The sequence below is a fragment of the Buteo buteo genome, chromosome 11 (genome assembly GCF_964188355.1).
Source record: "Buteo buteo chromosome 11, bButBut1.hap1.1, whole genome shotgun sequence".
NCBI classification, from domain to species: domain Eukaryota; kingdom Metazoa; phylum Chordata; class Aves; order Accipitriformes; family Accipitridae; genus Buteo; species Buteo buteo.
The window spans coordinates 2,460,194-2,479,466 of NC_134181.1; the positions used below are offsets into that span (position 1 = coordinate 2,460,194).

The 19,273-nt window shown below is 36.3% G+C and overlaps 1 protein-coding gene across 5 annotated transcripts in view; it reads right to left on the bottom strand.

Moving 5' to 3' along the window:
* BANP (BTG3 associated nuclear protein) overlaps positions 1–19,273 on the bottom strand; it is a 158,717-nt gene that overhangs the window by 64,704 nt on the left and 74,740 nt on the right. For 2 of the 5 annotated variants that reach the window (XM_075039865.1, XM_075039869.1), the window contains 3 exons: positions 13,861–13,991; positions 9,999–10,070; positions 7,610–7,654 (listed from right to left, as the gene is read on the bottom strand). In XM_075039865.1, the coding sequence (XP_074895966.1) occupies positions 7,610–7,654; positions 9,999–10,070; positions 13,861–13,991 (248 nt within the window). Of the gene's footprint in view, positions 1–4,384; positions 5,069–7,609; positions 7,655–9,998; positions 10,071–12,414; positions 12,726–13,860; positions 13,992–19,273 lie in introns of those variants that run through there. The other 3 variants (XM_075039867.1, XM_075039866.1, XM_075039868.1) reach the window with 3 other exon arrangements.

Here is a 19,273-nt window from a genome sequence, read left to right on the forward strand (position 1 = left end):
CTGTAAATGAGTAAAAAGATGGAGACAGCACAATGGAAAAAAAACCAACTTAAATCTCAATCAGGTGAAGGAGAAGACTTGTATAAATAGCAGCAACTAGGTATCCTTTTTGAACACTGCTCAAAATTTGCCAGGGTCGCTCTTCCCACCCCTTTTTAAACAAATTTTAGTTTAAGAAAAGAGTTACAATAAATCTTTAAGCAATAAAAAAAAAACTGACAGAAATTACTGGAAGTGGTCAGGTTAATGCAGCGAAACTCTCACCAAAATAAATAAAAAAAATTAAAAGACTCAGGACTTTTTTCTTCACCTTAAATATAAAAACAATTTAAAAAACCCCAAACTATTAATCACTTGTTAAGTAACAGAAGATTTTTAAATGTCCTAGCAAAATATTCAGGTTTTCCAGTCTTTAAAGAAAACAAAGAAAACATTTTACACATTTTGAAATTTAAAACCATAAGGAGAGAAATTGAAGCTACTCTCCAGTCATGGTGACTTTTCAATATCTGCTACAGCTTTCTGTACTGATTAGTGAACTTCGTCATCCAAAAACTCATCTCTGAAATTTTACATTATTGATAGGGACAGAAGTAAAATTAGACACAAAGAACCAGTACATATTCTCATTGTTTTAAAAAAGTACATTCACTTTCAGCCTCTCCAAGACAGCGGAAAGGCAGAAGGATCTCACAACTCAGCGGCACAGACGTGGAAAGAAATGGCCCCATCACCATAACTACATTAGTATTTAAGTCTTAACAAAACAATACAGAATCCCTGAATTTGCAACATAGGTGTTTTTCAAAAATGTTAACTCATTTATAGAGCAAGGCCTGCTGACTTTCAATGAGCTTCCAAATCACTCATCATTCTCCCCAAAAGTGGATAAATTATGTTACGTAGTAAAAAAAATATGGCATTTGCAATTAAATATCAGAATTAGTTTTGCATTCTGTAAATACAGAGAATGCGTTTTCCCATCAATACCTCTTAAGCAGCAGTTCCCCTTCTGTGGGTTTTTTTTCTTATTTTGTTATGTTTTGTTGGCTGCCATTGAAGGACTGTATTTTCCCCGAGTACTGTCTCCCCATGTTGGGGTAGAAGAATTCTGTTGTTCTATCATCAAATATAATAACCTGGAGTAAACAATTTGCACAGATTTGTTTCAGGAACGTTATACAGAACGATGACAACAAGGACCACTGGAGATCAGTTGCTATCTTACTGGACAGCGTCTTACCCTGTTTACAATTACAGAGTAGGTGCAAACCTACAAAAGGATTTTAAATTCTGCAGTTAAACTACACCTAACACCGTTTATTACAGCTACTTTTTTAGTTACCCACACTTAACACAAATATGTTACTCTTTTTCTTATAGTATTCATTTTTCTAGAGATATTTTGTATGTTACTGATCACCTAAGTAGTAGGGTTTTTTCCCCAAGCCTTTTTTTTAATCCATACACATTTTTAAGTTTTAATACACTTAACTGCTTTAAAATTAAATTTCTCAATTTTAATTTGTTAAAATACTAATTCCTCTAGCAAACTAAGTTTTCAAAACTAAAAAGCATGGTGAGTGGTTTTGATGATCTACTTTGAGGAGCACTCAAAGCGGAGAACACCTCTTCTGTGGAATGCCAAATTAAAGAGTGTATGTGCACAAAGGACTACCTTCAACCAAAAAAAAAAAAACAAACACCTTGTAATTAAAATGCTCACACTTAAGTATTTTAAGCAATCTTACTTTATCCATAAATACTTTGTGCTTCTATGTGAAATCTGCATAAAGCACATTTTGTTTCAAAACTATTCTCTTCATTTTTGCTCCTAAAAATAGAGCAGACCTGCAAGACTTTAGTACAACCTATTATTGAGGAAGTATCAGTTTGAAATAATCTTTTTTTTTTTTAAACGATATGAGCAGTTTTTAAGTTCCAGCTGAACTATATTGGGGTTTTAATTTTGCTGTTTTTCTTCTAACAATCCTGTTTGTTTCTCTGTGCATATTATTCAAAGCAGATATGCTGAAACAAGAGAAAGCCTTTTCAATCTACTACAGCAGCTGGGGCAGAAGTTAAGGTTGTCTTCCTTCCTCTCATTTGCACACAAGCACACACGCGTGCACACACAGACCCTATGTCAGCAATGCATGCAGAAAGACTCACGCTGTGAATGTGTCTCTGTCCCCACGGTACGACAGTTTACAAGGTTGATGTCGGAGCAGCACATTTCTTGCACTTCAAATTTCCTCCTCATTTCTTCAAGCTTTCGCTGAGAAAGTAACTGACAATCATCTTAATACTACTGCCCTCTACTGCTTAAAAATTAGGGACAGGAAAAAAACTCCTTGTATTAATTCTTGACTGAGGAACTTGAATAAAGAATTTTAGTATTTTTAAATCTAGAACTTTTCAATTAGATGCACTATATGAAAATTAAGAATGGTGGAAGATGGTACTTTCCTCTGTTTTGGATAATATGTTATTATTGAAGTTGTTAAGATTGATAGAAACTGAAGTATCTGTTCCAGAGGCTTAGAGTAAAGGCAATTAAAATGCATATTCAGAAAAATATATTAAACAGTTTCCCAATAAAACAACATCTGCAAAATGGATAAAAGCGAGCAGAAGCCCAAGTTAATATGTCAACACATTTTTTGTTTGTATAACTGAAAATCATGCTCGAGTTGTGGATTAAATACGACCTTAAAAAAGCGTGGTGCCCTCACTGAAAAGCAAGGTGTGAATATCTCAATAACGATCAGGGAGGTAAACAGAGATACAAAAACCAGATGTTAGAAGAGTTGGTTTAAGACTGTCCCATAGGTTTGTAAATAGTTTCCTCTAAAACCAACCTATTTTCATTTTAGTTTGATCCAGTCACAGAAAGATTCACTGGATATTATGTAGGATTACTAGAATAGGGGGGGTTTTCCCCTGAACATTTGGAAGCATTTCTCCCCCTTTTCCATTCCTCTAAGATTTAACAGCTTGCCCTTTACTTCAGACTACAGCAGAGTACAGAAATCAGACAGATGTTTCAAACATAGGTGATGAGGTCATATCTCCTTCTGAGCTGTATTACAGGGTGTACTATGTGTATTGAAAACAGATCTGAACGAGACATCAGATTCATACTCCTCCTGAGGACATTAAAGACAAACTCACTGATCTATTTCTCATACATGTCTATATTCTAACCTTTCAGACCCAACAGCAGCTAGCTGCTACTTCGCAGCACTGAAGTCTGCTGTATTTTCTCCATCACTACAGCAATTTTCCAAGCGTATCTTTTCTGATCACGGATTCGTGTACTCTCATACGATCATTACACATATGAGGATGCTTTTCTAAAGCTCACTGGGTGAGCTACCTCCACAGCCCGGTATCTGAACTCCCCTAGACCTCAGAGCTGCCATAAAGCTCATAGCAGCAAGGTCAGAGTAAAAGTTCAGAAAAAGATAATGCAATCACCGCTCCATACAAATACCTCATTAAGCAGCAGAAAAATGTGCTATCAATGTGATCCCCTCTCTCTCTACGTATATGTAACTCAACAGTTATGGATGGGTCCCAGCACACCACTTTGATTACAAATTTATCTGGAAGAGACTGTGTCTACAACTATATAAGATGCCAAGTTTGGGGTTTTTTTGAAAAATGTAATGTAGCAGAAGCAGTTCTGCATGTTTATTTCATATGCACACAGTAAGACGACTGATACTACAGAAGCAATTTACACTGACTAGCCTTTTTTCTGCTAAAACTATCATACACGCTGTTTGTTCTGGATTCTCCAGCTGCTTCTAACTTACCTACAGATACTGATACTAAGTGAATTAAATGCTGCTACTCTTATTAATTTTTCATTCATTGAGCAGAACAAATTGTCAGCTCTCCAGGAATACATATGATCATACTTTAGATTTTAAAGTGCATTAACTTTTTAATTTAAGAACTAAGGCTATTAGTTGAAGACCATTTGCCTGGTGTCATTTTAATTAATTTCTAAATTGGAGAAACTGGCTGTGAGGGTGTACAAAATGGGGTGTCTAAAATGCAGAATCAAGGAATGGCAAACTACTGAAATTCTCTTGTTCTCGCTCTTTACATCACATATATATTTCTGAACACTGGCACTGCATCAGCTTGTGCAGGACACACACTGAACACCTCCTGGGATGCAGAACACTGAAGCTCAAAGGAAGAAAAGGATGGAGTTAGGGAGAAAGGAGAGCAGGTAATCAGAGGAAAGAGAGAAACAAGTTAGAAAACTTCTGGTAATTCAAAAGTATAAAATGCAAAGTCCAAAAAGATTCCCACTGGTCCAAGGCTTCAAGTGTTAGTTAATATGAAGTCTAATTATTTTTGCAGTTTGGTATTTTTATTAAACGTGCACTGAAATATGAAACTTTCAGCTAATAGAACACATGTGTAGGTAGACAGCATTCTTTTTGGCATGATTTCATTAGTTCCACGAACAATGGTGCCAGAAAAACAAGATCTAAATTCAGTGCAACTACCAGGACAGACAATTCAAGAGGGGGGGGGAAAAGTTAAAATAAACAACTGGCAGCATTCTGCAGAGAAGCTAGTATTTATTACTGGTATTACAAAGCTTAAAACATATGTATCACCTTGGAAATTTTACTGATAAAATACTGATAAGTAGTAGACTTATGCCATTTTATGCTTTAGTTCATATGAAGCTAACAACTTTATGCATTACAGTCCCAGCTTCTTGTATACCTTTTACTCGTGATTCAGAGCGAAAGCCTGCATCAGGTGGCAGTACTAAACCTCACCTGAATTGAGAGAATACCTGACATCTGTTAAGTGTACAATAAGATGTGGAAAACAGCAGCATGAGATGAATTTTCAAAGGGAATATTTAGTAGGCAAGCTAAGATCTAGTATCTAGTACCATTAGTAAGTATATATTAGCCAGCTAAAAATATTCGATAACAGAAATGCCACATCATTCACTTTCCTTATCAATATTCTTCAGTGTCCCTTGGCAACAGGCATTAGAGTTCAAAACATGGAAGAAAAAGCCACTCTCCTGAAAAGTAATGGACAGGTGGGAAAACTACAGAAGTCTCTTTGATCACAGGTCATGTACAGATGATTGCAAGCTACTGGATTGTTATGACTTATATTACCACTGAACCATATCATATGACAGGTTTTTGTGCTCTTATCCCACTACAAGTGCCAAGGAAAATGTATTAGTTTCAACTTCCATTCTTAAACCACAAACGCAGTTTAGTTTAACTCATTTTCCTTTGCAATTTTTATGAGCTAATAGTTCAAAAAATGGTCACTTAACACAGATCAGCTGATGAGCAGAAGCCAGTGGAGCCACAGACCTCCCCTCTACCCCCTCGCATAACACACACGGAGCTGTTGCAAGAAATCATGTGAGTGCTACTCATCCACTTGAGTGCAAAACAGGCCCATATGGCTTAAACTGCTGATGAAGGTTTCAATATCTAACACAGAATGGAGATAAAAATCCCCTAAATATTTGCTTGCTCCTATTTTTTGGTCCACTGGAAAAAAGTTAAGCAGCAAATACTTTCAGAGGAGCTTCAGGGTTCCTGTGAATTTGCACAGATAGCCGCTGAAGTGTGACAACGCCTGGCTGTTGATGCTCAAGAGACAGCAGTTACTCTTTTGTACCAAAATGCAGCTGAATACATGAAGAAAAAAAAACCCCAGCACTTCACCATTTGTGTTCAAGGAAAGTTTAAAAGCAGGGCCCAGAGTACAGTTAGTTAAAAACCCCAAAATTGGATGCTAAACTGATTTCCTACATAGACATGTACAGACACAACCACTTAGGCAGAAACAAGATTATCCCAAACGTGATATACGATGTAATAGTACAGATGCATTTATATGGATAAGCTGATGTTAATTTCAACAACAACAAAGATTAAATCATGCTTTTCTTCCCTATCTTGTGTGTGCTCTCACACACTTCAACAAACATATGTCACATATCCACATATATGCACAGACACATGTATGCACACATTTACAAACACATACTTTTAGAATACCTTTCTTCCAGTGTAGCCTTATTCTGCATATTACTAATGCAACTGCTCAGAAGATCAGCAAGACTCCACTTACGGGCACTTAGAGTTTCAAAGTTTTTTACTACTCTACAGAGTTTACGGTTTTTTACTCTGTGACTATTTTAGCATGAGACACAACTGAATGCTACTGTTGTATGAAAGGACTCACCTCTCCCTGCCTAACATGGGGGGTCAGGAAAATACGGTCATACAAGCATTTCCCTTAAAAACAGCATGAACTCACAACAACATTTTAAACTACATTCCTTGGTTCTATTTAAGAAAGAGAGAAGCAATTTGTAGAATACTTGTTATGAGTACATATTTAAAGGGGAAAAATAATGGGACTGAGTTATAATTAAAAAAAACCCCCAAACACAAAACCAAACTAACTTAGTCTACATGCCACTCTGAGAGACATAACACAACCCAACATCAGTCTTTTAAAAAGATGCAATTTGGACAGCAGCATTTCACAAAGAAGGAAAAAAAAGAACAGTAAGTACTACAACAAAGGTTCTGACACGTCTCCAAAAAATCACCTTTACTAATCTCACTTCTGCAGAAGTATTTCTGATTTAAGTCTCAGTAAAGAACACTTAAAGTCTGTGGGGGGGTTATTTTTGTTATTTAAATACAAGTTAGATTGCTTCCCCACACAAATACTGTATGTGGTCAAAAGTTCAGAGTATTGGTAGTTTCTCAAGGCCTTTGTGTTCAAACACCTTCAGGATGTGAGCCTTTTCAATTCAGGGCAGCATTCAAGTTCTAGCCATATGTCTCAACTTATTAATATTCAACAGGAGCAAAAAAATTCATAACACATTTATTCAAGTGGCCTGGCTAGAAAGCTTCTTACAGGAATATTTTTGTGCTGTGGATATTTCTATATAGCTCAACATTTAGTAAAGTGTGTCTGAGATCAAATGTTAGCAATTTTGCTGACACCTGACATGGAAATTCTGCTAATTTAATCACTTATTGACTCATCACTCAAAGTAAAAGCTTCTTTTTCTTACCTCATGTATGCATAAGCACCTAATAAAGCCATCTTATCAAAAAGAACAAAAGCAGATGTGAAAGATCTGTTTCTCCCAAGACAGCCATATAATGAAAAAATAGCTGCTTAAACCTCAGCAATAAATGTTCTTCGGTTTGCACAGACTGCAGTCCACATCTGGCCATAGTGACAGTTGATAACAGAAATGAACATATTGCACACAATGTAATCAATCCAGTTAGTAAATGTAAAAGTGAAGAGGCCAAAGACAAGAAAGTATAAAACACAAGGATAAAGTATGTTGCACAAGTAATGAAATAAGCTTAGTCAAATTCTTTCAGTCCACAGACAAAATACTTAGCTTATGTTTTATCATTCTGCAAGTTGTTTATTTAAACAGAAAAACCAGAACAGATTTCGCTCTTTAAAACAGCCACTAATAATGTGAGATCATTCCAATTGCAACATTAATTTTAAAGACCAAAGTAAAATACTGCTTAAAACTCAGTTCTGTTCCTACCTGCCCATCTTGACCCACGTGAACTTGATGTATCTGCAGGTTTCCCTGTAAAATAAGAGCATTGACAATAAACACAACTTTGGAATTTAAAAAGTTGCTCTGTCCTGAAAAAGGCCTCTTTCTCATCTCATTATTAAACAACTTCAATATTAAGGAAATGTATTAATTTAGGAAATTCTGCTGAGGGTTATTTTGGCAATCCAGCTACAATTCAATGGTCAGCACTTTAACCACAGAGGATAAAAAGACTAAAAAGCAAGAAGGTTTTTCAGCACCAGCATGTTCTGCTTTTTGAAAGTTACTCTAGAATGTACAGTATTTTATGCAAAGTTTGTTTGTATTGCTTTTGAGGTAAGATTTTTGTTTTTCCTTATTTATATAAAACTGCAAATTTAAGTCAAACCCTTACTAAACTAGAATTAGCAGTGTAACACTTTTACATGTATGAGTGCTATTTACTATTTGTTGTTATAATGTTACCGCCTGTGCTAACACATTTTTTTATTTTATCAAAATTCAATTCCAAAGACAAACATAGTTCTATTACAGGAATTACATCTATTACAAAAAAATCTCAATAATGCAAACTATTTTAAAGGAAACTGTACCTACAAAGTCTAGAAAGGAAAGCAGTATCTTTACAAAATGAAACTTTTATTCATATGCTCAAAGGTGTCTTTTCAAAAGTACACTTAGATTAAGAAAAAACAGCTTCCCAAACACAGAGACTTGCAGTGAAATAGCACATTTCTTTGAGGAAAAAATACCAATTCTTTAATTTGCGTGTTTTCTGCATTTTCTTTTACTGGCAGCACTTCCCTTTATTTGAAGCTGTGTACATTGTAATAAATTTAAAAACAGATGTTTTCATCTGTCACGGACAAATGCAGTCCTTAAAAGTCTTACATACGGGAACTTCAGATGAAGCCAATGGACACCGGGGTGTGCTTGAACCTCAGGATCAATTACAACTAGCATGTGCTGAATCATAATTTTTCCAGTGGCTCTTTACCCAAGAACCGTTTCAGTTTTATTGTAGCACACTATGCTTTCCTTTAGACCCACACCATTTTGATCCTTTCTTATTTCTCTTTAGGTCTGACAAGCTCTTCAAAGGACACTGCCTTTAATGATAATATTTATATAATATTTATGATAATATTTATTCTACAATAGCTCCCTGTGTTAACAGTAGTCCTCCACACCAAAAGTGGTTTTATGAGATGTGATTTAGGGTACTTTGGAAACGGATTAAACTATCTCACAGGCAGATATGCTTAATGTTGAGTAAAAAAAACCTCTACGGGGAAATCATACAGATTAAAATTGTAGTCTGCATTTATGTTTAACCTCTATTTTGCTATTGCTTCTTCATGTAAATAAACTAAGTGCACAAGAAATCTAACAGCAGTCTTGGCAGTCAGAAGCCTCTATACATTCTTAAATAACAATAGCATTCTCTCCCAGGTAAATTCAGCTGGCTTTAACAGCTGTTTTACCTGAGTGGGGGTAAAAAAAAAAAGTCAAAAATGAAGGGTTCAGTACTGGATTTATCCATATTCATTTCCATTCTAATATACTATTTTCATAGAAAAAATTACAAAGTGTAAATACTGCAGTGCCAGATTACTTGATCAGTAACGAAGGTAAGTTCACTTCATTCTGCAATATATCATAGAATGGATTGGGCTAGAAGGGACCCTAAAGATCACCTAGTTCCAACCCCCCTGCCAAGGGCAGGGACACCTTCCACTAGACCAGGTTGCTCAAAGCCCCATCCAACCTGGCCTTGAACACTGCCAGGGATGGGGCATCCACAGCTTCCCTGGGCAACCTGTTCCAGTGCCTCATCACCCTCACAGTGAAGAATTTTTTCCTAGTATCTAATCTAAACCTACCCTCTTTCAGTTTAAAGCCATTACCCCTCATCCTCATATCTTTACTAGATGGCGTCTGGAGGTTTCTCCAACTCCTGTTCAACAGTTCCCACACTGAGTATTCTGAACACGTTTAGTTCATAAACCTAACTAAAATAATTTCCTTTCTCAACGGCAGTGCAAGCACCTAAGCCGGTTTCCTATAATACTCTGTAAGTACTAAATTTCCAGCAAAGACCATCAGCCATATACAACAATCACTATTGTAACACACAGAGCGCGCTGTCTTGGCTGGTCAAGGGGAAAAAAAAACAAACAAAAAACCCAAAACCAACCAAACAAAAAGAAATGGCCATAAAGCACGTTTCATCCCAGTTCCACAACATGCTCTCGCTTCTACCCCCGCTGGTCTCCGTAGTGTATTGTAACAGATCTCAGAGGTGTGGTTTTAGAATCAGGGCCCTAAGTTCTGACCAACGCCTGCTCCACGGGCACCCAAACTTTTGACTTACCTCACTGTCCTGTGTGATTTGGACTTGCTCGCCTTGAGGAACCTGGGCTATGTGGAGATGGCCCTGTGGGATCCGCAACAAAAGAAAACACCAAGGAGCATCAGAAGAAAATCATAACTAGAGGAAGAAGCTATTACCCTGGATTCAATACAGCTTAACATATGGAAGCAAAATGCTTATTCAATGAAAACCACCAAAGATAACTTTAAAAAAAAAAAAGTGCAACCTTATTTCCCCATCTTTTTATGCAAAGTATAAGCAGAGTGACTTTGAAGAAAGAATGGTTCATTTTCACATAAGAGGAAGGAAAATAGGCATCATAATAAAAAACATTTATGTAGTGCATTTCTCTATAGACAAAGTATCTGCATTTTTGACTGATACACAAAGCATGGGACTAACTTGCTTTGGTAGATGAGCATTGTGCCTGAAACATTAATCCCATTTAAAGACCTTGGAAACTCAGTTCTTAAAACTGATACACCAAGACTAACTACTCACTGAGAGTGAGGTTTTAAAAGGTATCTCTAAGTATCCATGTATCTTTGTACATTCGCATAGTTATGGAGAAGTACAGTACCATGCTAAAGACTATCTCTCAAGCTGCTATAAATTGGCACGAAGTCAATAATTTGAATGCAGTTACACTGCTTTATGTTAGTGGAGAATGTGCCCTAACAGTTTTAATAATGTTAATACTTTGTATTGCTGACCATACCCACTACTTCAGAATGGTATCAAGCCTACCATTTGATCAAAACATGGATAACAGAGTGGACGGAATTCCTTGTGCATCCTGACTAGCCCAGCAAAGTCTTTGCTACTGTGATTTACCTGAAGGGAGATTGGATTCTAAATAACCTACTTCAAGGTTTATAAGGCTTTGTGTTCATTTTAATATGCCTGCATGAGACAGAGATTAAAGATAATTATTTGGAATTCTGTCAAAGGCTCTTCTTATTTTATAACACAAGAACAATTGCATGTGATTTTCAAAGAAACACAGATCCCTCTATTTCAAACAGTTTCATTTCCTTTGGAAGGAAACTGTCTATTTATAGGGAGAAAAAACATACTGAAAGTATCACTCTGACAATGGGGACTGTATATAAAATTAGAGCACAGCCCAGTCCATGTTGAGATTAGAATCACTTTCCCTCCTTAACATCAAGCTCTCAGGGCTCCCAGGAAAAAGCATTGAACATTTAAAAGATCCATTTATAGCGTTTCAAATATAAGCAATCCTTTCTGACTAAAGGGAGGGGGGAGAAGGTGACATTATTCACCTTTGTATCATGCAGCATTCCAAAAAAGAACTGCTCACTCATCTTTTGCAGATACATAGCTGGCCTTTAAGGACAGTCCTTTTAGTTTGTTCACAAATTTAACTCAATACTGATTTTTTTAAAACATATATAGTATGAATAACTACTACCTTACTAATGACTCTTAGCCTGATCTACATGTATCATTCCCTAGAACTGAAAAAGCAATATCATCTTCATCTGTTTCAACCTAGAACCCCTCTACATGTTTGATAAATTATGACAACATTTAGAGAGTGGTTGTGGGTCACAGTGGATTTTTCCTGGATTCCACAATCAATTTAAAGGATAGTTGACAGGTTCAGATCTTTTAATGAGGCAAAGTTTCATCACTTACATCTCATGTTATAGCCATGTATTTCATATAATTCTCCCTTCTACCTTGTCTTTCAAGACTTGAAAAATACTTTTCAGTCGTCAATTAAATCTCATAAAAAGATCCATACAGCAGTTAAGAAGATATGCTCTTGAAAATATATAGGGAAACCAAGAGACAAAAAAATTCACACAACGATACTATAAGGTTATGGCAAAAGTGAAGGCGAAATGGAACCTTTGCACCCCGTTTCTGCAGAAGGAGCATTATTTCAATGAGGATGCTCTCAACTGACAGGAGGGAAAAAAAGTTTGCAGGTTTATTTATTGCACTTCTCTTTAGTCCTCGTCCATGTTTGAGGATAGTAACTCAAAGCATTTAGGATCTAGTTCCATTAAGCAATCACTCTCCAGGATTACCACCTCAACTTCTATTTAAGTCATATGGTATCCAGGTACGTAATAGGAAAGGCCAAGGCCTTTGGGAAAACAAAAGGGGTGGCCCAGACTTTCCGACCCTATCTGAATCTCACAGCTAATGGTTCCTAGCATCCCTTACGGCCATGCTCCAGCTCTTTCTTCTCTCTTACTTTATAAGCAACCTTTTTCACTTTGGAAGAATGTGCTCTCTACTGCAATTTCCTCTCCACAACTCTTACAGCTGTTGTCTGGAGGTCCTCTCAATCATTTTCATCTCAAATCCCTTCCACCACCATGCACTCCTTAAAAAATATTCTGGCTAATATTTAAGTCCTCCTTTTAAGCAATGCTTACAGCTCTGCCAGTTGTCTTCAACACTGTGCCGCACATCTTTAAATTTCCCCCCCTGCCATTTCCATGACGCTTTTCTCCTCTAATTCTTCTACTGGTACTGCGGTAAACCTTCACCAGGTCTTACAGACATGTCTTTTTTGATAACATTCCAAAAGCATCTGTCCTTTATAGCCTTTTTTCTTCATTATATTTCTGAGCAACTTCACCATTTCCACACCGACCAGACTTGAGTATTCCCTGTGTTTTCATTCTTCATGTGCAAATTATTCAGTTGGGCACATTTGCTCCTTCTCTCATGCACTGCCTCTCTTACCTGGGGAGAGAATACTATAAATATCTACCAAAGATGCTTCATTATCCTACTTCAGACTCTTCTTTGTAATGGCGTTGACTAAATCCTTTGCAAAAGCCAGAACACTGGGTACTACAGTTTATATTGTTGACTAATATCTCTCAAGAATTCTTGTTTATTTGCCCATTTCTACCTGTTTCTTTAGCCTGGTTTCTAAGGAAAGTGGGCTTATGGGATCATCATGCAGAATGGGTACATACATGTCTGTGCACGTTTCTTTCCATTCTGTGCTTGGACATTGCCTGGCACAGTTGAGTGCTGGCCCATACTCAAACTTCTTGGTACCTTCAAAACCTGCAAAGCCTGAAGTTTTTGAAAACTAATGGCAGACAGATTTCACACATCAAATTCTCAGGTTTCTACCACAAAAGAATGAGTGTGCAGATACAGTTCACTATTTCTGAATGCCGCACATCAGAAATACCACACAACCCATTATTTCATTATTTTCTTCTACTTTTTTGTGAAATTTGAATTTAAAACAATCCTTACAATCAAACTGTGGCACACAGGAAGTACAGCCAAGGTGAGGTTTTTCAGAGTACACTAAAACCACATATAAAAATAATCATGGCCTAAGTTATGGTATGGGTCTCAGGCTTAAAAAATGTCAATATTTATAACTTTTACTTATATACATGTATCTAAATGAATACACATGTAAAGGATTCAGCTAACAGATGTTCAAAAATGCCTGAGAAAGCGGGAGGTTTAAGTGAAAATAAACAAACAAATGCATTCTTGTTTAGAAAGTCATAGTTAGAACTACCCCTGAAGTATAAATCATATGCTTAGCAGGTCTGCTATTATTATAATGGCAAGTGCAAGCAAACAGCCAGGTAGAGACTAATCAGTTCTATATACAGTAAAGAATGTGCATTTATTTGTAACAACTGCGTGAGCAAATCCTGCATGAAGATTTTTGCTAAATTAGAAATTTTTTCATAAGCCTTCAATGTTTACTTTCTGAAAATCATGCTTAAGAAGTGGTGATACATCACTTTTTGAAAATAAAAAATTAAATTTCAACTGAAGCAAAGTTTGCAATAATCTAGATTGTTTAAATGGAATAATTTAGAAAAAGTTGAGTACATACTACTTGGACTTGTCCATCTTCTCCTATTTGGTGGATCTGAACCTGCTGAGCATTGGCTAGTGCATAGTGTAGTGCCTGTGGCTGGTTCTGCTGGATCTCATTAGAAGCTGAAACTGAATTCTGCGAACCCTCTGGAAAAGAGACAAAAATCCAGCTTTATTATGTGTGTGTATCTCATACCAGTGGCCTTTCAAAAATGCATACTTAAAAACTGTGGAAAACAAATGCAGTCAGTAAGTAGGTGCAGATCATTTACACATTAATATTCTTATGCATGTTCATTGCTCACCTGTAGATTTGCTACAAATTCCAGAGGAGTTCCAAAGGCTGCTTTGTCTCTGAGAAAGCACATGTTTAAAAAGCATCTTTTGAATCTAGATTAAAGATTCTGCAACTGTAGAAGTCATATCGCGGCAAAACCACATACATTTCCTAAGTAGTTCAACGCTTTCTTTCATGCACCTGTGTAGCTGAGAACTATGACTGCCACCACCACAACAAGAATACATTTGAAAACCCATCCTGTAAACTGAAGTTATCATATAAATAAAGGATACCTCTCCATTGTTTGTCAGATCTATCATCTATAATTCATACTGACACACATGAGCCTGGAATTATTTTTTTTTTAACCTCAAAATGGCAGGTTGATTTCTTGACTTGGATGAATTTAAACACTACCTCACACTGCAAAGCAAGGCCTTCTCAAAACACCCCCAGAAAAAAGAAGGCACCTGGGTGTTATCTTTGGGTAACAGTGACAGCCACCAGGAAAAACATTGCGTGATTTCAAGAGGATAACAACTTGCATTAGAACTAGACGTATCACAGATTCATTTCCAAGTTTTTCAGCCACAGGGAAAGGATTTTTATAAATGTAAGAGGCAAAGGCAAGTAAAAAGAACTAATTTTTTTTTTTTTAAGCATAAAAGCAATAAAAGCACTCAAATGCTCTTTTTTTTTTTTTGAAACAGGACTTCTTTTTATCCATTTGGTGTCAGTGATACTGAGAGACTCAAAATGTCAATAATTCTGTACTGAAAGGGTAAAGTGGAATACCAGAGACTAATGCTATGTATGGGTCTTCCTACAGATTAAGATACCACTAGCAGGTAAATGTATCACTAGATATCATATATGCTTTTAGGAATCAGGAAAAAAACTGGGGCTATTGATCAGTGACACTTTTGCAGCACCTGTGACAAGTTCAAGTACACACTGCAAGGAAAAACCTTAAAATGTCCTGATATCATACTAGTATCATACTAAGATTCAGCATCAGTCCTAGTTTTCTTCCCTTTTTGTATTTGAGACATCTCAGAGAACGGGACTGTGATAAAAAGCTTTTAGAATAATGCTTTTGAAGAAATACTTTTTACGTACAGTATTCCTGTAAACAATTCTAACATTTTTATTTTGCTATGCCACTAAAATACATAGAAAAAAAATCTCTGAAGCATTAGGTGTTTCACAATTTTTCTAAATTATTTATTACTCTGACAATGACACTTCTGCTACAAGGTAACATAAAACACATTAATATCTAACTTGTAGTAACATTCAATACTACACGGCTTTCAAGCTGCCCAAGTACCAGAAACTATAGTGAAAATATTTAAGAAAACAGTGTCATGCTACTTCCACTGTAGATAATTTCCTTACTAGATTTTATGTATTGCTTAAATAAACACTAGATAGGCCTCATCCTGCTCAGAGATGATGGAAGGCTGATACACTTTGATTTTTGAAAGGATGGTTTGGTTTTTTGAACCAACACAGCAGGAAGCCATGTTTCATAAAATTTTAATACCTCTACTTAATACTCTAAGATTTGTACTGAAAAGAGAATATTAAGTTTTGCAAGAATGAGCTTTATCCACTCATACAAAGATTTTAATAGAAATGTGCTTTAATAAAATCACCCATTTGTTTGGGGTTTTTTTTTTTCATCCTGTCTGCAAATGTTTGTGGAAGAAGATAATTTTGAGGTTTAACTCTAAGCACGGGAACTGGAAACTTACTCAAAACCACCAAGCTAGTATTTACTTATTTGTTGAAAAGTTTAGTTGCTTAACAATTCAACTAGACAGCTCTAATTATGCTAACAATCTGCAAATACGTAACTACAACCAGAACACTTAATGCAGTAACTAAGCAAAACATAACAAGTACATGTTTTCGCTGTCTATTGAACATACGTCTTTCATACCTTTCATTTGACTAGTGGGTAACTGCAGAATTTCTTAAATATAGTCCTGTTGCTTACTGTGCAATTCCAGTATTTCCTACACTGCTGTACAATGGAAGTTTGCTGTAAAGAATTCCAGATGGGATTAACAAATCACAATTGGCAGAAAAGTCCTGTACCTAGTATGAGAAACTGCACCGTCAACAAAATAAAAACATGATTTATTCAAATTCTCATACTATACCATGCTTTTCACTGCCAGTGGCTTTGTCATGGTCACTGAAAGTAACAGATATTCTAGAAAGATAATTTACATAAGCCTCTTTGTCTTCCACTTTTCTCTCATTTTCATTACTTCCATCTTAATAATATTTTATGCAATTAATTTTCTGTATTTTTTTTTATTTTACAAATAGCATTTTGTTAGGATGCCAAATGGCTAAGAAAGCCCACTCTTATTCATCTTGCTTCTTATAGGCTACCACTAGTCCATTCCGTTGCGATTTTGTCTCTCCATCATGTTTCCCAGTCCCCCACTATGTAATTTAACAGCTGAGTTGAGTTAAAACTCAACTTCTAGTCAAACCACAGTGTCCAAATACATAATCCTTCATTTAGATGTGTGTGTGTATACACACATATGCATACATACATAACTTCATACGCTCAAACATATGTAATGTAAATGTAAATACACATACACAAATAGCAAAACTAGACTTGGGACACAAGTGAGGTAAGACATGTTTCACTTGCAGGTTTAATAACCTTCTAGCAGTACTTTTCCTGTAGCTTACCATTACACAAACTGCAACACTGTACTTCTGAGAAAACACAAAGATGTATTTATAACGAGTATTTATTTTCTGATTAAGAAAGTTATGTAATAGAAGAGTATCAAAAAATAAGAGCTGCAGCAGATAAAATTATGTATTTACATATATATTATATGCACATATTGAAATATATTTTTAACTGTAAAGTCCAAAAGCCTTTATTTGTAAACCATCTTTTGCTTCACAGATGCCAGAAATTATTATGCTTTTCAGAGGTGGTAACAGGAGACACAGACTGAATGCAATCATACTGTACATCTCCCATGGTCACTTATAGATTTCAGTTTGGCTTCACTGCAACCACCACAGTTGGGTTTTCTTTCTTTTTCTGTTGGATTTTGGTGGGGTTTTTTCTTATTAGGAAGAAAGAAGAGAGAGGATTCAACAGTGTCGAAAAACAAAACATCCTTTATAAGTATTGTTTTTCCCCTCTAAATCTCTGACCAGACAAAAGTAATATTTATCCATTTTTAAACATTCCCCTTTAAAAACAAACACAAACATGAATAGCACACAGCTTGAAGAGAGGATATGTCAACAGTCACAAATCACCATCATGTAAACTATCTAGCCTCACATTTACAACTTTGAAGTATTAGAGAATCCCTGGCACCGAGAAGCTATACAGCTGAGCTCTTGCTTTGAAATTTTCCACTGCACTAGTTACGAAGGAGTACTTTGACGTGAACTGAACAGCTTATGTACTACTACTGAGCACGTTATCCGTGGCATACCCAAAGCACCTTCCACTAGATGGAATAGCTTTGGAGCCACCCACAGAACGAAAGATGCTGCACTGACCAGGTGATTAAGTGATTAAGTAGTGATACGGGGTGGGGAGGGGTGGGGGGGAAAGAACTGCTGAAATATTCCTTCCTCCCAAGTTGAAATTGGACCTTTTACATTTTCCATTTACTGCATGTGCTTATGAGTCAAAGAAAATTTAGCCTAAGTGAGTCTGTCTTCTTAGACAAATGTTCAAGAGTTGGCAAAATCACCCTCACTGAAGCAGTTACTTCTGTCACATTTCTCAAAGCTTATCGTCCTCAGACATTGCTGAGCAAGATTAGATTTGTCAGACAAATGTAATTTGTAACTGTTCCAAGAATGTGTGTGTTTAATTCCCAACTAAGATCAGTTTTAAAATTCCTCACTTCAAAGGCAAAACCTTTGGCATTTTCTAATTCTTTCCTATTCTACTTCATATTTATCAGTTGAGCAATCTGGCTTCTCATTTTGGAGGGAAATGTAGGAGGTACAGATTCTGTAGCAGAGGGGATTCATGCTTAGTCTCCTTATGTGGTGTTATTCAAATTTGTTTTCCTAGTGCACAGGCCTCCCAGCCTCACACTTCTGCTTACAAACTAGGATGTATTTTTCTTGCTTCCTTGATGTGTAGTCCTAGCAAGGAAAGGTTAATGGCCAGATGTAGCAAAGCAGTCCTCAAAAACAAAAGCGGGAAAAACACCATTACTGAACAATTAATAGAAATAAAACTGTATACTGTAAACCATTATCTCAACCTGACTCATCCAGTTCTAAATACCTCCAATTTTTGCAGAACAGCTTTGAAGATTTGACTGCACATCTGTTTTTATATGTGACAACTCAGCATAGGCTGAGCACTTCAGCCTAAATCTACGTATAAATCCCAAAGTCATAGAACTAATTAAAAATTCCAACATGGAAAACTGTGATAACAGCTTTAACAATCTTAAGAGAAATTAAAAGAAAGGGAGAAGGCACTCTTCAATTAATCCTCCTCCCCAAAACCTCATTTCCTACTGCCTTCCCTCCACAGACTGCTAACATTTTTAAAAAGAATATCTAGCTAAATTATCATGGCAGCCATGTGTACAACTCTTGTCAAGAAAAAAAAAACAAGAGAAAAACACACATTAAGGACCAAAGTGCTGGCTCCAAGAAGAGCAGAGGAAACCACTGCAATTAATACCCCAATTCCAACAAAAGGCAACAGCTTCAAACAGAAGAGCCAGATAAAATAAGGAAAATCAACTTCTGCCTAAATATAACAGTCTGCCACAACAACTTTATGCAACCCATATATCTTATGGCTACTGTAAAGCTACATAGTCAATTAAATTTAGAACAATCTCAATTAATATCTTTGGGGTGAAGGACAGAGAAGTGATACTCATTCATATTTTCCTAACAGCTTCCTTAGACATGTTTTTGTCTGTAGATCAGTTCCTCTTGAGCTCTTAACACTTAAACACTATCACAGAATTACAACGCCTACAACTTGAAAGGCTACGTAAGAACTATGGGCTCAGCCTCCTGCATTTCTAGGTCATTTGCGCAGCTAATTTTTCCATATGATAAACAGAGCAGAGACGAAATCTGTTATAATTTTTAACTGCACGACTCA